This window comes from Podarcis cretensis (genome assembly GCF_951804945.1).
Source record: "Podarcis cretensis genome assembly, chromosome: 1".
In the NCBI taxonomy this organism is placed as follows: domain Eukaryota; kingdom Metazoa; phylum Chordata; class Lepidosauria; order Squamata; family Lacertidae; genus Podarcis; species Podarcis cretensis.
In genome coordinates, this window is record NC_137170.1 from 108,741,607 (window position 1) to 108,765,148 (window position 23,542).

The 23,542-nt window shown below is 45.0% G+C and overlaps 1 protein-coding gene and 1 long non-coding RNA gene across 4 annotated transcripts in view; one reads left to right on the plus strand and one right to left on the minus strand.

The window, feature by feature from the left end:
• The window catches only part of PKP4 (plakophilin 4), a 99,937-nt gene that overhangs the window by 29,659 nt on the left and 46,736 nt on the right, over positions 1–23,542 (plus strand). For all 3 annotated transcript variants that reach the window (XM_079977134.1, XM_079977132.1, XM_079977133.1), the window contains exon 3: positions 9,974–10,086. In XM_079977134.1, the coding sequence (XP_079833260.1) occupies positions 9,974–10,086 (113 nt within the window). The remainder of the gene's footprint in view (positions 1–9,973; positions 10,087–23,542) is intronic.
• Positions 1,829–23,252, minus strand: LOC307220292. The gene is made up of 5 exons (XR_013840818.1): positions 20,556–23,252; positions 13,516–13,595; positions 9,101–9,205; positions 3,296–3,416; positions 1,829–1,997 (listed from the first exon to the last, which is right to left on the minus strand). It is a non-coding gene; the product is annotated as an uncharacterized lncRNA (long non-coding RNA).

Sequence of the window (23,542 nt, forward strand, 5' to 3'; positions counted from 1 at the left end):
TAAACCAACTTTAAAGGTGTTCATGTCAATATTTTTTTTTTTATTCTAAGCACAGTTGTTGTTTTGGAATTGCTTCAGGGTAGATATATGAAATCCACCTTTCTCTTGCCACACAATAAGTCTAGCTCTTGTCTTAATCAAAGTGAGCTTATAGGAAAGGGGCTTAAAGCAATATATTTTTTGGTTTGGTTTCTTTGTTTACCTTGAATGTAATAAGACTGTCAGCCGGCACGCAACAGGATAACTACAAAATAATTCCAGGATAAAAGCCAAGTTTAGCCAATGAAAGAAGAAACAAAAGTCCTGTGGCATCATGAAGACTGAGAATGTCATTATGGCATGAATTTTCATGAAGCAGTTGTCTTACTTTATAAGATGCATGAAGACAATGGCAAAGAATATTTATACAACACACCCATGCCCACTACTCATTCCTAATGGACATGGATGGCGGTTTAACTATTTTGGCTTTGTATTTAAATTAGTATATTTTTGTATGAAAAACCTGCACCTCTTATGAGCAGGAAAGTTGATATAGCTGCAATAATGACTTTCAGGATTATAATTTTGTTTTTGAAATAGACAGCTAGGAATTGCTGCTGGGAATGAAATTATAGATCTGTGGGATGACTGCTTCTATGCATATGTAAATACTACGGTATCAGCAAATGAGCTGTTGAATTGGCAAGCTGAAATGAACGATGCCTGTTGGGGCATTGTGTTCCTGTTTATCATAAAGGAAAAGCTTTGCTCTGACTATAGCAGCTTATTCTGAATGCAAAAACAAAAAACCCCAATAAATCTTTTTTCAAGGTTTTTTTTGGCACTGAAGAAAAATTCCAGCCTCCTCTGATTCATTCTCATTCTCTCTGTGTGGGGGTAGGGGTGCGTAAGTTGCTAGCTCTGTAGCTTCATGAACAATGACTATCAAGGTTTTTTTTCTGATGACTTTGGATGCATCTTTACTAGACTACTGTTGATAGGAAAAGGCTGGTTGCTTATTAAATACTTCGGTTGGTGTTGTAGGACAGATTCGCACTCAGGACTGGAGGAGAGAGCCTGCAGAAGGTTCCAGGCTGTGATCTCAAAAGAATGGTACCAGACCATTATCATTTCCCATTATGTACCCTACACTACTACCTCTTCGTAAAAAATAATTGTAAATCAAACCTAACCTCATGCACCAATATCAGTGTACAGTGGTACCTCAGGTTACATACGCTTCAGGTTACAGACTCCACTAACCCAGAAATAGTGCTTCAGGTTAAGAACTTTGCTTCAGGATGAGAACAGAAATTGTGCTCCGGCGGCACGGCAGCAACAGGAGGCCCCATTAGCTAAAGTGGTGCTTCAGGTTAAGAACAGTTTCAGGTTAAGAATGGACCTCCGGAACGAATTAAGGACTTAACCTGAGGTACCACTGTATTAATATTAACACTCTACTACTACTGGTTATGCTTGCTGTAATTAATGAAAAATAGCTCAATGTTGATTGGAGTGCTTGATATAAAGTTCTATAGAATTTTGAATAATTAAAAAAAAAAAAAAACCTTTTGCATTATGGCCACCATAATGTGTAAACATGGTCCATGTTTGGTGGGTGTCAACAGCTGGGTCACGGGTTGCTTTGCTTGCTGTGCTTATTTTGCTTAGTTCCGTTGAATGCACTCTTTTGACTAGGGAGCACTGATATAGAATACTCTGGTATTGGCTGTTTCCCAAGCAAGAGATCCTTTTTGTTTTGGTGCCTCGAGACAGAAATTTCATAGTGTTGTGACAGTGTATATTGGCGTTGTATATTATCAACTACAGCTAGGAGAAAAGTAGCATATCAAACACTCACTTATTTAAATGTTGATCCAGGTAACAGCTCTGAACAAAATGGCACTTGTAGCCATTCCACAGTTTCAGTAGGAGAGATGAGAAGCAGGGCTCATTCCATCAGCTTTGCCGAAACACCAGCTCCATAAGGCACCTCCATTCCCTGAACTGTCACCCTTAAGAAAAAGAGGTAGGAATAGGTCAATATATATATGTGAACTATCCCTGGGTAAAGTGACTTTTCTTCTTTAAGTTCTCAACATTCTTAACCTAGCTCAAGGTTGTCATCTGAACTAGCCAGATGTTTAACTGATAATCAAACTCAGTCAGTCCATCATTTGAAAAATAGGACTTCAGGGCCATCTTGCCCCAAAATGGCAACTAAACATTCTGTTTGGCAACTGCAACTTTGGTTTAAGGAGCCATTTGGTGCCTAGCTTATATATCAGATTTTCTAACACTGAAACCAGGGCTTCATCGTCAAGCTGTCTCCAGACTAATTATGATAGCAGCACGGCAGTAAAAAAGGACTGGGGAGGAGGAAAATGGCTGCAAGCTCATCTCCTAGGGCCTTCATATTAGCACTAAGCCAAAGTTTGGCTTAGTGTGATGTGCAAAGAACACCATAGTTTTGTAAAACTATTTCAACAATCAATAGTTATAATGAACCATGGTTTGTCTTCGTTATGGTGTCAAAACAAGCAGTGGTTAATTTGAACAGAAGAACAATTGGCAAACTCTGGTAATCCTACCAGTTCTAATCCCATGGAATGTGCCCTCGGAGATGTTCAAACTGTTTTTAATTTATATAAGGAATCAGTCAAATAAACTTCGTTAGAGATCCCTTGGTTCCCTCCCCCCCACAATAAAACTGATAACTGTCCCTGGGAAAGTAAATATTCAGAAAATACCGTACTTTTCTGTGTATAAGACTAGGTTTTTTTTACTCTAAAATAATGTTTAAAAAATGGGAGTTGTCTTATACACGGAGGTCATCTTCCCCCATTTTCATAAATTTGAGTCCCCCAAAATAGGGGTCATATTATACATTGGGGGGCGTGTTATACACGGAAAAATACGGTATGTTAATAAAAGGATCTGGCAAACCTGCTTAGAGGAATCTGCAGAAAGTTGCCCCTGCCCTTTGTCAGTTTCAGTTAAAAAGAAATAATTCCGAACTATTATTGAAGTTTCCTTCTGTTGGTAAGAGAGATGAATACTCAGTCTATTGATATTTGGAATAATATGAATTAGATTAGCCCCCTTCAAAATTGTAACAAAGATCAGATTATAAGTGTAATTGTACAGGTCAGAAGAACAGTGGAAGGGTATTTTTTAAGACATTGCAGGCTTCCTAGATCAATCTGAGTACTTGGTTATTTCCTCTTGGAGTATAGCAGGATGAGCAAAAAAGAAGAGGCTATCGATCCTGAATTTATTTCCTATGTGAAACCATTTGACTTATTTTGCTTACCAGAAACTTGGCTTATAAATATTTATACTGCCCATCTGTGAGGTTTTAGGATACTGTCTCTCTCAGCTTTTAGTGTAGTTGTGGGAGAGGCTGTTCTCATTTCTGCAGATATTCAGATATACTGTAGACAAAATACTTTAAAATTAACAAATAATGGGCATAAGTAAACGGTTAGGGAAAAATACTTCAGGAATTTATTGATTTCCCTTAAATCAATAAACCACCAAGTTAAGAGGGTTTTAAGCAAGTACTATTGTATATTGTCTAGGCCTGTCATTGCCCTTCTCCCAAGAAGCAGGCGTCTTTTAATTTCGTGGCTGCTGTCACCATCTGCAGTGGACACGACTAAACGACTAAACAACAACAACAAATTGTATATTGAGAAAGCATACAAAGACCAGATATTTTTTTGTTTGGGGATTTTAATGTGTAGGGATAATGAATGAATGAATGAATGAATGAATGAATGAATGAGTAACCACAAGCCTTTTAGTACAAATGGTGTAAATTTCTTAGGGTAGATTTGTGAATAAATAACTGGTGAATTCTGCATTTCATTACATATAACAAGAGTGGGGAACCACAACCCTGGGGTCTGAATGTGACCCTCCAGTCCACTGTGTCTGGCCCTTGTGACTCTCTACAGGACACAACTCTTGCTGATCCTGCTCTGTGCCCTCCTTGAGTACTTTTCATGAGTAGAATGTGCCTTTGGACCATGATGATATTTGCCTGGATCTTATTTGCCTGGATGGAGACACAGGTGCGAATAGAAACCTATAGGCATCTGTTACATCACTTAGATGGATTTTTTAAGAAGCCAATTTTGTACAGTGGTACCTCTAGATATGAACGGAGCCCCGTTCTCATCTAGAAGCAAACGTAACTAATGAAGGCATGTCTGCACACGTGCGCGTTGCTTTTTGCCGCTTCTGCGCATGCGCGTGATGTCATTTTGAGAGTCTGCGCAAGCGGCGAAACCCAGAAGTAACACGCTCTGTTACTTCCGGGTTGCTGCGGAGCGCAAAACGAACACGCTCAACTCGAAGCGTATTCAACCCGAGGTATGACTGTATATTTCTCCAACAATGGGAGCAGAGTCGACTACATTCTTGTTTTGTTCAGCGTTGTTTCTGAGGTAAAAAATTTAAGGGTCAAGTATCTAGTGATCATCTTTCACAGAGGTGCGGACTTGGGCTTCAGATTGACATCACTCGCGCCATCATGTGTGCGCAATGTGAGATGACATCATGCGTGCGCTACTTGCCTGCTGCCACCCACTGCTTTGCCTCTACCTGCTGTCTGACACTGCCACAGAGACTGGGCCGGGGCTTCTGACGCAGGGCCTCTATTGGAGCCCGCTGTGGTCGTGGATGTGTCCTGTGGAGCTCGTTCTTATGTTGTACCATGTGATGTCACACATGTGACACATTGGGTCACCTGGCTGGGCACCCACAGTGGAAATTTTGTGGGTGCTGAGAGACACCCGCTCCCCCCCCCGACCGAGATGGTGCCCATTATCTTTCACTAGGATGCACAAGGAGCAGCAACAGGTGAGCTCCCATTGCTGTGTCCCTGCTCCTGCCAACCTAGCAGTTCGAAAGCACGCGAATGCCAGTCGATAAACAGGTACTGCTGCAGTGGGAAGGTAAATGGCGTTTCCGTGCACTCTGGCTTCTGTCACAGTGTCCTGCTGCTCCGGTAGCAGTTTAGTCATGCTGGCCACATGACCCAGAAAACTGTCTGGACAAACTCTGGCTCCCTCATCTTGAAAAGCAAGATGAGTGCCCCACCCCATAGTCAAATTCTACTGGACCTAACCGTCCAGGGGTCCTTTACCTTTTACCTTTATATTGAGGAAAGCTATACCGCATGGATATAGTCTGTGCAAGGTGATGGGTTTAAGAGATGACTTTATAAATCATGGTCCATTTAACCTGGCATATTAAACCATACTTAAAACAACCTGTGATTTAGTGTGAATGAGCAGCATGCTGGTGCGCACTTCTCAAAAGTTTGCACTTCACTCCTTCCCTGTTCCTGCTGCATCGGGGAGGAACCAGACTAGGGAGATTCTGGTTTGTCATTATGTACAAACCTGGGTTTATGACTTGTTTTTTGGTTTCTGCTTGTGGCTTGTATGGAGAAAAACAAACCATGAGCCCAGGTTTGCATGCAATAGCATCCTGTGTGACGTGGGAGAAGTGAGACATGGTATTTTGAGCAGTGTGCACCAACACACGAAGGGGGGTTGTGGGGGGGTTGTGTGGTCAAATGTCTCATGTATATCCAGACTTAATAAACTTGAGATCATCTGAACAACAGCTATACTGGTTACTTGCAGAAAGAGGTGCATCACACTCTTGAATGATATGAGCTTGACCTGTAAATATTTATGCCAACATACTGTAGCAAGCAACATTTGTCTGAGTATAATTATTGTAAGTGTACATTAGTGAAAAGGCTTTAAAAATCCAAATAAACTCTAATTTGCTTGTTATCCTAATTATTCCTAGGGTTCTGATTAGTTAGGGATGTTTTAGTGTGGGATGTCTTTACTGCTGCTTTCAAATTCATGAGATTTGAGTTATGTTCTTATCCTGTTGTCTTATAGGTAAGTTGCTTTGATCACTTTCTCCTCCATTAATATGCAACTTTCCTTAGTAGACGAGCCACATTTTTGAACAGAGATCTTGAATTCAAGTAGCATCTCTTTGCAGAGTTTTAAAAACGTTTTACTAGTACTGCAACTGCTACTGATTACTTATATGCAACCCAGTGACAACTTTTTTTAAGGATGAGGAATTGTGGCAGAAGCTGATAGAATCACTTTTGATTTGCACAGGCTAATAGAGGCCAATCTGTTCTCTCCGTGTTGTGCACATTCTTATAATCAAATTTTCTGCCATAGTGATAGATGTGAGCTTGTGCATGCCTATCTGGTGTATAGTGTGCCATAGACACATTAGAATACCAGTGGTACAGCAGTGAGGAAAGCATTGCCATGAACACTGAAACAAATACTGGCTTTCAGGCTTCATGAAGTGATAAGCACTGCTGTCCTTCCAGCTGGTGCAAATATTAGTTCTGTAAGTAAAGGTAAATTAAGTGTGCTGTAGATTTAGGAATCTTGTTTCGAATTCACAGCTCCTGAAAGACCAAGCTAAGCAATATATAGGGGAAACGAAACATTGGCTTCCTACATTTTAAATGTAGATGCGAGAAAGTTTTCAGATACCCCTTAAGTATGTATTTTTTATTATTTTTTTCAGTTTTAAATTTAACAATAATAATCTTTATCTTTACCTTTAATCTTCCTTTATATGTGTATCCTTCATTTCGACTTCCCTCTACTCCTTCTCTGGTTACATAGAGAAACCGTTTAATTAAACTGCACCGCCCCCCTTGACATCTTTTTATTATTATAATTCTATCTACTCACCCCCCCCCCCACAAATCACCTTTTAACTGCTTGGTTTTATATTAATCCTGCTAATGCGTTTGTTTACAATAGTTCTTTAAATCAATGAAACTTGCCCATTCTTCAATGTCTGGAAAAATCTGGACATATGGCAACCCATATCAGAAGTGGTGATTTTGGGGGGAGGGAGCTCTAAAACTTCTTGTGATTTCGCAAAATAAAACTCTCAGCAAGTTTGGCCAAAAAGAGCTCAACAACTTGAATACATGGCTACTGTATTTTAGAGACCAGGGGCTTATGCACAGTCTTCAAGTAATCACCATTTTAATGGCTGACATTCTAACATCCATTAAATTTATTTTATGGATGGCTGTTACATGATGTATAATGGATGTTTGTTTGTTCTGAAGTCTGACCTTGTCTATAAATGCCAGTAAAAAGATTTAAACCCTTCAACACAAATGATATACTCAACACCATTTTATTGTGCGTGTACGAAGCTTATTAGAGGATTAATTGGAACTATTAACATTCATTTTCCTTCTGATGGAAGTTTGCAGCCAGATAACTTTACTGTCATATGTTAATAACACTGAACTTTACTTATGTGAATCTGTCAATTTTCTAAAAAGATAGAAGATGGAGATATTTCATCTGGGCTCCTTTTAGATGCTTGGTAGAAATGTTTAGAAACCAAAATATTCCTGGAAGCCAACAAAAAAATTCTAGGTGTTTGGGCAATTAGATGTCTTGAATTTTTCTAGCCTTGGGGCCTATTTCTTGTGGAAGAAAAGGGGGTGGGGAGTATTTTACCATTGGATCAAAGAATAATTAGCTGTTCTGTTTGTGTCAAGCAAATAACATATGTAGGTGCACGAACTCTTTTGGTTCAACACACTTTGCTCTAACACAAGGTCAAACAGATCTCATTCTTATAATAATCACCACACCTTTAGGTTGCCCAGGTCTGTGAATGCTGTTGGGAATTAACCAGCTGTGAAGAGTAAAATTGACTGTCATATTGACTTTTCTAAACTTAGGTCGCTTTTACAGCCTCCTTCTTACACCTCTCCTCAACTTTTGAAATAAAATGATGTGGTTTAAGCTTAATAAACAACCGAGGAGCAAGTGAACTAATAAGCAGATTTATCCTAGAAATCAGAACAGAAACGTGACTGGACTAAAAAGGCAGATAAAAGGACATTCTAACCAATACTGACTTGGCACAGATATTGAATTGCCAGATGGACTTGGCTTCCAAATGTTGATTCTCAGCTGGCATAGACTGTTGGCAACATGCATCCAAGTTGGCCAGGCCAAACAAGACACATACCTCTGTTTAAAAAACTTAGGTATAGGCTTTTAAAATACATGGTAATCGATAGCAGAAGGCAAGCTGGGGCAACAGCACTCACCTGACCTCCAGTCAGTTGCGTCACTGCTGCTTACCACTGCAAAAACATTGTGATGACCTCCCCTTCTACCTCCTGGTAAGCAGCAACAGTGAAAGGATGGGAGGTTAGGTGAGCACTTCTGCCACACTTCTGAGGATAGTATTACAGTCCACGTGTGACAGAAGAGCTACCTCTACAACTAGCCTGGGAAACCTGTGGGCCTTAGATGTTGCTGGAATACATACAACTTCCTTAATCCCTGACCTTTGGCCAAGCTGGCTAGGGCTGATGGGAACTGGAGCCCAACATTATCTAGATGACTGCAGGTTAGCACTCCTGCTCCAGAATTTGTTCGAAGTTGTAATTAAAAGGTGATTTGTAGAAAGGGTTCAGTACTGAATGTGATCCAGGGAAGGAAGTTCCATTAGCCATGTTTGCCAGGGGAACATCTGATGGAACTCAAAGCAAAACACATGGCGGCAGGGCAGGGGCTATAGAAGAATGGACTCAGAACCTGCTTGGCCATGTGAAAGTTCTCTAATAATTAAGTAACTGCCCTGCAAATTTTTGGGAATCTTCTGCTTTTGATTATTTGAGAGCCAGTGTGGTGTAGTGGTTAAGAGCGGTAGACACGTAATCTGGGGAACCGGGTTCGCATCTCCGCTCCTCCACATGCAGCTGCTGGGTGACCTTGGGCCAGTCACACTTCTCTGAAGTCTCTCAGCACCACTCACCTCACAGAGTGTTTGTTGTGGGGGAGGAAGGGAAAGGAGAATGTTAGCCGCTTTGAGACTTCTGAAGGGGAGTGAAAGGCGGGATATCAAATCCAAACTCTTCTTCCTCTTCTTCTTCTTATGGACTTTGTTTCCACACTACTCCTATAAAATTTAAAGAGCAAACACCCAAAGCGACAAAACATTTGCGAATGGAGTTCAGTATTATATGAAGAGTTGTTTTTTTAAAAAATGCAATGTCTTTTTCTAATATTACCTTGAAATGGATTTGTAGCAGCAGGAACTGGTGGTGTAATTTTATGGGAGAAAAATGTATAGTCGCACAATTTTTGGTTGCATTGAGGTATGTTCTTGATAGCTTCTAGGGTAAAGAAAACCCCAAAACATCCTAATTCCTTTATTGAGCTCCACAAGAGAGGGGGGCGGAGAGAAAGAGAGAGGTAGTTGAGTGGCACATGGTAACTGCATTTGCAAACACTGATTCCTGAGATGGATGGATGATGGAAGTCTTCTCATCTTGGGAAACAGGAATGAGCAGCTGATGTACGTATAAGGAGAATGCTTTTTCCAAAACCTCTACCGTTGACACCATTCAGCAGCCTATGACTTGGCCTGCACAGAGGTGAACAAGTGAAAGCTATTCAGCCCTTGCTTATCATTTCAAAGTATGACCCTTATTTAAGGAACTAGTTGCCAACTTGGCCTGTGAACCTTTTGCACAGAGGCTGCCATATTTCTTCCCTTGTAAAACACCTCACTCCAGTGATTATGGTAGTGAATCATAAACTGCTTTCAAGCCATAAAAACTTAGTATGTGTACCTTGGCACATTCAGCTGTATGCTAAAGTGACATTAATCCTACTAGGCCATATTTTTCGGTCACTAAGCACCCTCAGGCTAACTTTTGAGGAGCCTTTAAGGGGTGGTAAGCAAGTCCTTGCTCATGGATGTGTACTGATTTTTCAGATGACATACTAATAGGAAAAGGGGTTCACATTAATTCCTTTATTTGCTTTGAGATGTGTGAACCAATATATTTCTTTTATCCTACCCACAGCGCATATATATATATATATATATATATATATATATATATAAATTTTAAAATTCTTTTTCTTTTTAATTACAGGAGCTCCAGTTTCAAAGGCTCACCAGAGAGCTTGAGGTGGAAAGGCAGATTGTTGCCAGTCAGTTAGAAAGATGCAGGCTTGGAGCAGAATCACCGAGCATTGCAAGCACAAGGTACACATCCTGGAGTCTTTAATTCCCAAACTGTCATTTATGTACTTGTAACAAACATTTATTTCATCGCACTTTGTGAAATCTCAGATTCTCCATTAATGTGTGAGCATTGTATTTGTCACTGATTGATGTTACAGTTGTTTTTGCGAATGGCTACTTGAGATTCTTGGATTTTATCAGTGCTTTTTTTTTTCTTAAAAAATGTTTAGGGGTACTCTCATTTTCCTATGCATATTGAAATACTGCCCCTCAATGAGGCCAAACTTAGATTCACAAAATGTTTAGGGGTATGCGTCCTGTCCCCCCAGAAAAAAAGCACTGGATTTTATACTGTAGGATTTTTGGTTGCTTGATTATTCTCCAGATGGTCAACCCAACAAACAATGAATGTATGCTTGGGTGGCTGCAGTTAACCATTTATGGAGAAGTAACTTTCCGCTGTGTGCAGGTTCTCGTTTAGTAAGCTGAACATCAGAATCCTTTTACGTGTGAGAATTTTACCATTCCTCTCCTTCCCTAGATTTCTGATTTATAGGATCAGATACATTAGTAAAATACCTTTCGACACTTTTCTGGGTGTCCCTTGGTGAAAAGGACTATGGTACTGGCACTGTGTTTACACCACAGCAACCTTGCTGTCATCTCACCCCTTTCCCTCCTGGTAAGCACCCTGCCCCACTAACTGTCTTCCTCTGCTTTTCTCCTGCTATCTCCTTTGGAGTAAGGACCCCCAAACTGCAGGCAGCATCCCAGCATGAGCAAGAGACTTATGAAGTAGAACACTCCTGCCTCAATGGCTCCCTGCCCCTCCTCAGATACACTGGAGCTGTCACTTACGTGGATTTCATTTATGTGATTATAGCTTTATGTGGGCTGCTGAAAAATAAACAAAAAGGAAGAAAGAGGCTGGAGAGCCTTGCTTGATAGGCTCTGGAGGTTCTCGTGAAATCTCGCAGGACCATCGGAGATCTCACAGGAACCTCCCAGAACCTGGTAAGAAGGCCAAGGGCTTAAAAGATCTTTCCACATAGAGATTTCCCAGCACAAAAATAGCTTTTAGGCCCTCCATCTTGTTTGCTGGGCTCTGTGATGTCACATGAGTTTTTGCAAGATCTAGGATGGCAGGGGCAGTTCCAGTTCCAGAAGTTGTTCTGATTTTGCATGATTTTGCCTTTGCAAGCGATCTTGTGAACTTAGGGATCATCTGGCTGACAAAATTTGAAATCATAATATTGGACTGGATCAACCTCTTTTATTCATCCAGAAGGCAGTTCAAGTTTGGTTTGGGCCTGGAATTAAAATGTGTCAGTTGTTATTCTCCTGGAGAACAGAAGCTGTACAGATGCCTCCACGTACGTGGAGAAGGGGCAATGCCTTAAAGTGTTCTGTTCTGTTATATCCACAATTTAAACAATAAGCAAAAAGCAAAAAAAATAAGAGTGGTTTGGGAAACACAGCCAGATCGGTGGGGTACAAATATTATTATTATTATTATTATTATTATTATTATTATTATTATTATTATTATTATAAAATGTGTGGCAAATGTGTGAAAAAATAGAGCTAGTTCTCAAAAGCAGTTCTGGATTGCTTAATGAATGGATGATACAGTATTTTGAAGATGTGCAGGTTCCTTTTCATCCTTGGAAATAATAAATTCCAATGCATGGAAGGTCAATATTGGGTAGCTTAGAGACAAAGAGAAGGCTTTTTTAGTGGATGTGCTAGTGTGCCTTCTTTGGTATAGCTGCTTCTGCTTCAGAGAGGTCCTGCTGGCATTGGTGTTATCTTTCAGGTGTCAAATTTTCCCTTCGCTACTTGCTTTATTCTGTTGTGTTAAGATCCTTAAAACTGGTGTGTTGGCTTTTTGTTTTTTAATGTGAGCCACCTTGAGCAACTTATTTGAGAAGACCAGATAGAAATATGTAGGTAAAAATAAAAATAAAAAAATCAATTATAGAACCATACCCGGAAGTGCTGGGTGGTAATTTCTGCCTGGAGGTCATAGAATCATAGAGTTGGAAGGAACTCTGAGGATCATCTAGTCCACCCTGCTTGCAATGCATGAATATGTAGCTGTCCCATACCAGGATCGAACCTGCAACCTTGGCTTTATCAGCACCAACCAAGCTATCCACATGCACCTCTGCCTTCAGTCAGCCAAAACATGCTTCACAATCAAAGTGTGGAGTTTACACTAGTTCATACTAGCTTCACACCATCACAAGATTACTGTTGTAATCAAGTCAGAAAGACAAGTCCACGACAAAGTTTTGTGGAGGTTGTCCTGTATAAACTGGAGGGAGGGGCAGGGGAGGCACAGCAAAATAGGACCTCAAATAGTCAGAACACAACACTACACTGAAGCTAAAATAGATGGAACAAACAAAAGCAACTTGGGTTCTCATGAGTTAGAATGTACTTATTGCTTTCTTGGTGCTTTCCATGTATTCCTTTTCCTATAATGCAATATTACACTTTATACCTATCAACATCTGCAACAAACAAGTGATACTGATCATTCTTGTTTAATAGGTGGCTGTCCAGATAATTAAGGTAATAGAGGCTTAGGAAAAATCATTAGCAGGAAAATTAAATCAATTTTTCATGCATGTATTTTATGTAACCTGTCAAAAATTCAGAAGTAGCTATTTTTCTAGCCAAGCACCTAGCTGCTCACCTAGTGGCAAGATTTCCATAATCACTGGAAAGAGTGGCACAATGTAGAGGAGTTTAAAGAAGAAATGAAAGGCTGAAATGTTCATGTTTAGGTTTGATAACTGAGTGGCTGGCATAAAACGAAAATAGCACAATGTGCACAAGTCCCTGCCCACTATGTATTCCTTTCATTACGCATGTGATCTCTTTGAGTTTTCAATCAATGGAGTTACTAAGTGTGCAAGAGATTGAAAAAGCATCTTAGAATGATGTCCACACACACAGGACAGATGATAAATATGCATATACAACACCATATTTTGTTCAGTTGTATTGCATGTGAAATTAGTGGAGATAATGGTGACATTTGGATAATCACTTTGGTGCTTAATAAGCAGAGAAATGAATGAGCCTTTTGCCTACACATGCAGTCCCTTCATTCCTCCTTTTCTGTGAGCTGCAGTTATAACAATATGTTTCTAATTGGTTGCAGTTTCCTGCTTCATACAAACTGGGAAACTATGGTTACCAGCTCCAGAATAAGCCAGGATGTCAAATCATGTTCTAAATTTGATTTAATATTAAACCAACTTCAATTAATGGCTTCATATCCTAGCTTGCTCCAGAGCAGACAATTATAGTTTCCTGGTTCAGACAAAATAAGAAATTATGGTTAGAGGCTTCCTGGTTTAATTGCAATTTACATGAATGGTCTGTTGGAATGGGCAAAACACTTGTTTATATCTAGACTTATTAAGCCTAAATAATCACCTGAACTGGGTCACTGTCCATTAATTTTTGTCTCCTTGTTAGCATATTTCATGTCTTCTTCACCATTTGACGGCATTAATCTGTAAGAGCGTTTGAAAAATCACATGTCTATTTGTGAATATTTTCCTATAATACAGTAAGCAATGGAAGGAACGGGCCGGAGGGAAACCGTTAAGTGAGATGTATCTTGGAAATTTGTCAGCAGCAATTTGGCTCTAAATCTTGTTGGTCAACATTTTCTCCAGGATGAGTGCTTGCTAGGCTGTATACATCTGTCAGGGACTCAGCGGGAGCGCAGGGAGGAGAGGAGATGGAAAGCGAGGGGGAGCAATCCGAGGGCAGCGTAGGAGAATATGACAGCAGCCCGATAGATTCCATGAGCCTCTCCAGCGAATCGGAAGATTCACAGAAGGGGGCGCCGATGGGCAGGGCAAGGGGCGACCCAAGGGGGACACCCCAGAAGCAAGGGGCCAGCGGGGACTCCCAGAGCACCAGTTGCAAATCAGGACCAGCTTCCCCACCAGAGCGTAGTGGGGGGGAGGAGTCCCAGGTGTCAGAGCCCACATATGCACCACCAGCGAGAGAAGATGAGTCAGGGTGGACCACGCCTCCATCGGAGAGCGAGTTAACGGTTAAGAGGAAAGTTGCAGGCTGGGCGCGCGCGCCAAGTTCAAAGGTACAGGCGAGCGGCACAGAAGGTAGCCCGGATAGGGAACCAGGTCCTAAAGCCCGCCGGAAGGAGGGGCAAGAATCGTCAGGGTCAGCGTCAGAGGAGTCGAGGAAGGATGAGACCCTAGCGGGCAGGAGGGCCCAGAGGAGAAAGGAATTTAGGAAGAGGTGGAGCAAAGCGAGAGTCTTAAACTGGTGTGGAGGGGGAGGAGACTCAGACAGGACTTCGCCGGTCTAAGCTCGGGACGTAGAGCTGCACGCTGCGGCTTTGAAATGGAGACTGAATCTCAATAAAGACTTTTGTACATAACTACAGCCTAGCGTTGGTCCTCTGTGAGCTGGGACCTGGAGGCAGCTCTGACAGTAAGTCCTGTCTCAGATTTCAAAGAACCTCGCAACGTGAGAGGACGCAGCGAGGGGCGAAGATTGGTGCTTCGCGAGCTCACAAAAGCAGCACAAGATGACTACAGAAGAACGACTGGCAGCTTTGCAAGAAGCCGTGGTACAACTTAACGCAGAAATACGAGCGGCAAGGAGGAGAGAAGAGGAATCAGATGCTGTCTGCAAGGATCTGCAAAACAGGTTGGAAATGTTGACTAAACAGGGGCCACCGGCAGCCAAATCAGAAGGGATCGGGCTCGGGAAGAGAGGGGGGAGCCTGGTGTCGCATTTCGATGGGAGTCTGCAGCAATATCCTAACTTCAGAGCAGACGTAGTTTTTGCGCTAAAGTTGCTGGAGAAGGACTTTAGAGATGAGCAGGAGAAAGTAGGCTTTATACTAACGCATCTCCATGGAGAAGCTAAAGCGTGGTTGCGCAATCTGTGGAGAGATAATGATCCAGCCCTCCAAAACGCAAAAGCCTTCATTAAGGCGATGGACGATTGTTTTTTATCGGAGATAGATGTCGATGTCGCTAGAAAAGAGATTCACGGTCTGAAACAAGGCAGAGCCACTGTAAGGCAATATCATTCCCGCTTTTTTGCATTGGTCAACGCGCTGGGATGGGAAAAAGATTCAGCGGCCGTCAGGGACCTGTTCTGGGAGGGGCTGAACGGGGCTGTGAAAGACGAAATCGCAAGGGGGGAGAGGCCACGGAGCACTCAAGAAGTGGTGCAGAAGGCGTTGACGATTGGTGTGCGGCTGGAAGAACGTCCCTGGAGCAAAGATGAAGGGCGTTGGGGACGCACGCCAGCAAGGGCACCTCCTTTCTTCCCCAGAGACTCAGCGCGCGCTCAATCCACGCCTCCACTGGGAGGGGGAGAGGAGCCGATGGAGATAGGTGGTGCCAAGGCTCAGTCAGCGACCAGAGCCCTCACACCAGGAGCAGCCAAGGTGAAGCCTCCTAGAGGGAACAGGAAGTGTTACATCTGCGAAAGTGCTCAGCATATGGCAAAAGAGTGCCCCCAGAGGCTCCACAAGCACAATGCAGCCTCAGCAAAAGTAACAGAAGCAGCTCAGCAGAGGGAACCGCAGCAGGGAAACGACGAAGTCTGGCTGGAAGCAGAGCCGCTGGGGCCCAGCCAGACGAATCAGTGAAGCAGTCCCCAGGAATCTTACAGCCCACAGACCCCCTCCCGCCCAAACCAGTGGTGCAGCTCACCGCAACACTCCAGCTTCCCAATGGGCTCACCATGGAAGTGCCTATTACCATTGACTCTGGTAGCAATGCAGACTTTATGGGGGTGGATTTCATCAAGCAACATAGCATAGCGCTCCTGCCTGCCACGATGCCCCTGAAAGTAGTGACAGTCGATGGAAGAGAATTGCTGGGGGGACAGGTGGTACAGCAAACGCCGCCAATGGTGATGCGCATTGGAAATCACCGCGAAGTCATCAGCTTCAACGTCACCCAACTGTCAGACACGCCCATAGTGTTGGGCATGAGCTGGTTGGACAGGCACAGCCCGGCATTGGCATGGTACCAGCGTAAATTGACCTTCTGCTCCTCCTACTGCGCAGAACATTGCATCATGACTAACCAGGAGGACGAGGGGCAAGAGGATGACCCACAGCTACAACTGGGCATGCTGCAAGCTGTACCCGACAAGTACAAGGCGTTTTTGGAGGTCTTCTGCGAGAAGGAAGCGGACAAGCTGCCTCCCCACAGACCCTACGACTGCAAGATTGACCTCCTGCCGGGGGCAACGCTGCCGACCGGAAAACTGTACTCCATGTCTGAAGACGAACTGCAAGAGCTCAGGGAGTTCATAGATCACAATTTGAAGCGGGGATTCATCCGAGAATCCAAAGCAGTGGGGGGCAGTCCTGTTTTCTTTGTGAAGAAAAAAGACACGCCCCAGAAGAGGCTTGTAGTTGATTTCAGAATTTTAAATTCGAAAACCAAGCCCACGGCTTTCCCGATGCCCAAGATCGACGACTTGCTCGCGACGGTGAGAAAGGGACGCATCTTCACCAAGCTGGATCTACGAGGGGCGTACAATCTTATACGCATGCGGGAGGGCGACGAGTGGAAGACGGCCATGTTCACGCCCTTGGGCACCTATGAGTATAGGGTTATGCCTTTCGGTTTACAAAATGGCTCCCACTGCTTCCAAGCCTTCATGCATCACGTGTTAGCGGGGCTCCTATACAAGAAGTGCGTCTGCTTCCTGGACGACATTCTGATCTTCTCGGAATCGCAGGAGGCTCACGAGAGAGATGTCAAGGAAGTCCTGCAAAGACTACGGGAGCACAGGCTTTACGCCAAACTGGAGAAATGCCAGTTCGACATGACGGAGGTGGATTTCCTGGGCTACAAGCTGTCCGACAAGGGAATCGCCATGGACAGCGCCAAGGTACGATCAGTACTGGACTGGAAGAGCCCGCGCAATCGGAAGGAGGTCCAGAGGTTTGTCGGCTTTGCTAACTTTTATCGCAAGTTCATCAAGGGTTTCGCTATGCAGACGGCGGCCATCACGGACACCCTCAGCTCCAAGAAGAAGAAGTTCATCTGGACGGACCAGGCGGAGCAGTCCTTTCAGAAACTCAAGCGTCTTTTCGCTTCCGAGGAACAACTGCTGCATGTGAACCCCAGCAAGCCCATGAGGGTGGAGACGGATGCCTCCGACAGAGCCGTGGGGGCAGTCCTGTTGCAGCGAGACCCGCAAGGGGATTGGAGGCCGTGTGCTTTCTACTCCAGGAAGCTCAGCAAGTCGGAGCAGAACTACACCATCTGGGACAGAGAGTTGCTGGCCATTCATGCAGCATTCAAGGCGTGGCGGCACTTCCTCATCGGAGCCAAACACACGGTGCAAGTTCGCACGGACCATAAGAACCTGGAGTACTGGCGCACGGCGCGGTTCCTGAACCAGAGACACATCCGCTGGGCGGAGTTCTTTGCGGATTTCGACTTCAGGATAGAATATATCCCCGGAGACAACAACGTCATGGCTGATGCGCTATCCAGGAAGCCGCAGTATCTGGAGGAAGCAGCACCGGTAGTGGCCAAACACATTTTCGCACCCAAGGCGTGGGCATGCGCTTCTGCCACAATAGACCTGGAAGCGATACGGCGCGAGCTGCGAACAGATTCCTTCGCGCGCTCCAAGATGGAGGAGGTGCGCAGCGGCACGGCAAAGGACGACGAGTTCCAGATACGCGACGGACTGCTCCTCCGCAAGGGGGCCATCTACGTACCGGGAGATGAACTCCGCGCGACAGTACTGCAACAGCTACACGACGCACCCAGCGCCGGACATTTCGGCAGGGAAAAGACGGTGGAATTAGTAGCCAGAGACTTTTGGTGGCCCAAGATGCGGGGAGAAGTCGCGGAATACGTCACGAGGTGCGACACCTGCCAAAGGGCCAAGCCAGTACACAGACCGCCGGCGGGACTGTTAGAACCGCTACAGACCCCGTCCGAACCGTGGGAGAGGGTAGCCTTGGACTTTGTCACTGACCTGCCCAGCTCGAGGGGCAAAACAGCAGTACTTGTGGTAGTCGACATGTTCACCAAGATGGCGCACTTCATTCCTTGCGCGAAGGTGGCCACAGCGGAACAGACAGCCAAGCTGTTCATAGACCACGTGTTCAAGGTACACGGCCTGCCACGGTCTATCCTGTCTGACAGGGGGCGCCAGTTCATCTCGAGTTTCTGGCGGAAGCTGATGGGGATCCTGAACGTCAAGGTCAACCTAGCGTCGGCAAGACACCCGCAGACCAACGGACAAGCGGAGAGGGTCAACGCCGTCATGCAGCAGTACCTGAGATGTTACGCCAACCAGCAGCCCTCGACCTGGGTGGACTATCTGCCCCTGGCCGAGTTTGCATACAACAACACACAACACGTGTCCACGGGGGTGACACCGTTTTTTGCCAACCACGGGCGACATCCCAGGACCTTCCCGGGCTTAGAGAAAGAGGGGGAGGGGGAGCCACAGGGAGCAGAGGCATTGGCAGAGGAGTTACAGGAGGTCCATGAACAGCTCCGTAGACAGTTAGACCTAGCAAAACACGTATACAAGATGCAAGCAGACAAACACAGAAGAGTGGGGGAGGACATACGGGTAGGGGACTGGGTCTGGTTAGCGGCCCAGGCAGTGCCGGCCAGGTCCTTAGCTAAGAAGAAGCTAGGACACAAGCAGTTGGGCCCTTACCTAGTCGAGGCACAGATCAACCCAGTGGCTTTCCGTTTGACACTACCGGAGGGTTCCAGAATGCACCCGGTCTTTCATAGATCGGTGCTAACGCCCTACAAGGCACCTCACAGGTTTCAGGAGCCAGGAACAGCTCCCAGTCCGCTTAGAGATGCACCCATGACAGGGGGGTCGCCGAGGGCGGGGCCACTCAACGAGGTGACGGAGATTTTGGACTCGAGATGGGGGGAAGAGGGAGTCGAATATCTCATCGCAAGGGAAGGTGCCCCGGCCAGCGCCAACAGCTGGGTGCCGTACTATGCGGTGGAGGAGCACTACCTCAAAGACGAGTTCCACGCACTCTTCCCACACAGGCCCATGCCGGAGGATTATTTTGACGAATATCTTTTCACCCCCACACTCTCAGCCAGTACGTTTCAGGGGTTCTCCTCGGTTGAGGAGACGGTTCCAGAGACTACCTCGCCGGAGGGGTCGGTCTCAGACTTGGGTGCGGAGCGCTCTTATTGGTGGGACACTCAACCCGAGGAGGAGTGGCGCAGGAGACTGCTCAGAGGGCCCTGGCACGCAGACTACCCAGAGGAAATGGGGGAACAAGGGGGCATGGACGGGTTGGGGGAGGATCCTGGTTTCGAGCACGCCGGCAACGAGATGGAAGCGGAGGAGAGCGACGTCGATGTACCCGTCACGGACTGGCAGCATGCCAGGGGGGAAGACCGGTATCCGGCATGCACCCCCACAGCATTGGAGCACCCGGAACCCACGCCAGAAGAGGGGGAGGGGGGAAGGGGGGGCTTCGAGGGGGGGATGGATGTCAGGGACTCAGCGGGAGCGCAGGGAGGAGAGGAGATGGAAAGCGAGGGGGAGCAATCCGAGGGCAGCGTAGGAGAATATGACAGCAGCCCGATAGATTCCATGAGCCTCTCCAGCGAATCGGAAGATTCACAGAAGGGGGCGCCGATGGGCAGGGCAAGGGGCGACCCAAGGGGGACACCCCAGAAGCAAGGGGCCAGCGGGGACTCCCAGAGCACCAGTTGCAAATCAGGACCAGCTTCCCCACCAGAGCGTAGTGGGGGGGAGGAGTCCCAGGTGTCAGAGCCCACATATGCACCACCAGCGAGAGAAGATGAGTCAGGGTGGACCACGCCTCCATCGGAGAGCGAGTTAACGGTTAAGAGGAAAGTTGCAGGCTGGGCGCGCGCGCCAAGTTCAAAGGTACAGGCGAGCGGCACAGAAGGTAGCCCGGATAGGGAACCAGGTCCTAAAGCCCGCCGGAAGGAGGGGCAAGAATCGTCAGGGTCAGCGTCAGAGGAGTCGAGGAAGGATGAGACCCTAGCGGGCAGGAGGGCCCAGAGGAGAAAGGAATTTAGGAAGAGGTGGAGCAAAGCGAGAGTCTTAAACTGGTGTGGAGGGGGAGGAGACTCAGACAGGACTTCGCCGGTCTAAGCTCGGGACGTAGAGCTGCACGCTGCGGCTTTGAAATGGAGACTGAATCTCAATAAAGACTTTTGTACATAACTACAGCCTAGCGTTGGTCCTCTGTGAGCTGGGACCTGGAGGCAGCTCTGACAACATCTAATATATTTTTCTAGCTCTGGCGCATCTTTTGGATGGGGGGGGGACGATACCACATAGTTTGAGATTTATATTTGTAGGAAGATGAATAAATAACATGAAGGGTTCTTTTACGATTTCAAATGCATACTGTGGATTGGACAGTTCATTAAATGTTCTCATCCCCACCAGATCAGCCCTAAACGTTTAGAACTGTTACCTACAAAGAGAAACAGCCTGTCTTGGTTAGAAGCGTATCCGGGGGCTTTCAGGGGCAGATGTCTCTGGAAGCTGGAATCTGCTGGAGCAAATGCCTCCTTAGTTACAATTTGAAGCTAAACACAGCATCACAATGCAATCAAACGGTACGTCTCATAAACTAGCCTGTAGGAGGTACTACATCACACTGATGTAGTGAATGGTGACCAAGATGTATAACTTTAAAAGAGGATTGGACAGATGGAGGATAAGGCTATGTTATTCCTCCAGTGTCCGAGGTAGTATGCTGGAAATCACAAGTGCGGGAGCGTTCTGTTGCACTTATTTCCTACAAATTGTGCTACACGCTCTTGGCAAACTGCTTAACTGATTGGATATTCACAACACCTATTCTGTTTGGTAGGCCTTGCTCTCAATGATGTATATAATTTTTTAAAAAATTAAAATTGTGTACCATCCTTCATCCAAAACACAGAAACATTTTAATTACTCCCATGGAACCTGTGTTTCAGTGGTATGCTTGAAATCAAAAGCAGATTTGATGCACAACTATCAGGGAACTCATTCTTTGCTACATTGCCTTTTAAATATGTTCAAATGACAGTTAGTTTTCTGGGTGTGAGTAGATGCTACAGCAGCCTTCCCCAACCTGGTGACCTCCAGATGGTTTGACCGGCAACTCCCATCATCCCTGACCAAGATGGGTGCAGCTGATGGAGGTTGTAGCAACATCTGAAGAACCACTGATTGAGGAAGGCTGCTCTAAATAGTATCATACAGTGGTAGAAACAACATTTGAGATCCGCTGTGTATAAAGGTAATAGGTAACACAACAGGTTGCAGTGAAGAACCAGGGAATCCGTATTCTTCTTTGCCAACTAGCATTAAACATCGCTTCTGAAATGTCTCAACTTATGGCTCAGACATTTGACTCACTCTTCCATTACAGTCACTCGAGCCTCTAATTCTCCCCCAGTGAATTAAGCAAGTGCTGGCAAGGAAGCAATAGCAGTGTCCAAAGGCACCCTTTGCACCTCATCAGCCACAGGTATAAATAATTAGGGTGTGTGAGATTGCAGCACTAGTTTTTTAACTCCTATTGTAGCCCTCTTTCAGTCACTAAACATGTTTTTATTTGTAATGCATTTCTAAAATAGATATAGTCAGGCTTCCTCAAACTCGGCCCTCCAGATGTTTTTGGCCTACAACTCCCATGATCCCTAGCTAGCAGGACCAGTGGCCAGGGATGATGGGAATTGTAGTCTCAAAGCATCTGGAGGGCCGCTTTTGAGGAAGCCTGGATATAGTCATAAGAGCTTTGGTTATACCTTTGCTCGGTTTCTGATGCACTGCCCCCCCCCCCCCGGTGCATATCTCAAATCTTGAATTTGGCAACTAAGCAGGTGTCCAGGCATCTGCTTACAAATGCCAGGTCCTCTGAGACTCTTCTTGCTAGGACACTTCACAGCTTACATCCCCTTCCCCTGGCTTCCACTCTGCTGTGGTATGGAGGAGTCAAGAAACAGCAGGCATTTTGCCTTCTTTGAACCTCAGCAGAAGCAAGAGATCCTATTTCGCCTTTTACATGTGCCAGAGGGAAAGGGATGTGCAGCAAATCCTGGGTACTAAGCCAAGCAAATTTTTGTGGACTATTGCTTTTCCTGAGTTGCTTCATATTTTATAAATGTGAATCGTATATGAGTCTTATATAAATTAATAATATTTCAGCAGCTGTATATGAACTTCAGCTCCTGAAAGTTATTGTACTTTAACTCTTGAAGATAGTGACCATAGCTATTTGCTGCTGTATGCATCAGGCATACAAACAGATTCAAAGCAGGTGGCCAGGGACTGTTCTTGTTCATCAGTGCTTACGTTGCATATACACATACTAGGAGTGGAAGAGTCCGAACATAGCAAACTTTTGACTGAAGGCTAGACTTTTGCTTAAAGCCTGAATGCTACCTGTGCTGCAACCTCTGGGGCTGATAAATAGTAGGCTCGCTTCCAAACACCCTGTTACAGCCAGGTTTGAGCATGACGATATCTCTTCTTATCACCCAGTTACCCTTTCCTTGAAACTAATATCCAGTGTTGTTCTGTATGTGGATGTTCAATTTTTAGTCCTTTTGGCTAATGGCCACCTTCCACAAAATGTCTCTAATTCCCCTTTACAGCTGTCTATGGTCTGTTGCATGCATCAACAAAGGACCGCTCACTCAAAAATAGTGAGGTCTGGAAAAACCCTAGGCAGTTTAGGTCTTAGTGAAGTAGTTTATTATGTGCCCCCCCCTGCCCCACTATTATCTTCCACCTCTGAGCGTTCCTCAGAGAAGCCCCCTTTTGACCTTTCTTCGGCGATGTCATGCTTTATTGGATTCCATCAAGCCCAATGTAGCCGTTTCACTTCCCTTTTCTGTATCTTGTGATTTAATGTCACTTTGTCCTCAGAGCACGCTATCCTTTCCCTGATCTCAAGTCTCCCAGAAACCCCAGATTTGTAAAGGAGTAGTTAGATTGGTTTTGGAGCCAGCTTTCAAGCCTTCCATCTCTGAAACTTCTCCATGTTTCATCGATGGTTGGATTGAAATGAAATGTAATGGCCTATATGCTCATTTACACAAAGACACAATAAATGTTCTTAGCTAATATCAGAAAAGGGTTGTCTCTTAAGCCAAGTGTGCTGGTCACAGATTGAAATATAAAGTCTTGTATGAAAGCTTATAGGTATTATTATTATTATTATTATTATTATTATTATTATGCTTGCTTTAAAAGAGGAAGAGTACAGTAAACAGCCAGCCAGTTCCAGCCAGTGAATACTGGAGAAGTACATCTCTAGAAGTGCAGTTTATTTGGAGCAGTTCACTGAAGCAGAGCTCTTGAAGCAGCCATTTTTAATTACTTCTACTCATTGCCATTCTGTTCACAAACATTTTATGCCACAAGTCAATTTCCTCTGGGATGTAAAAATCCAAATTGTAATGGTCCC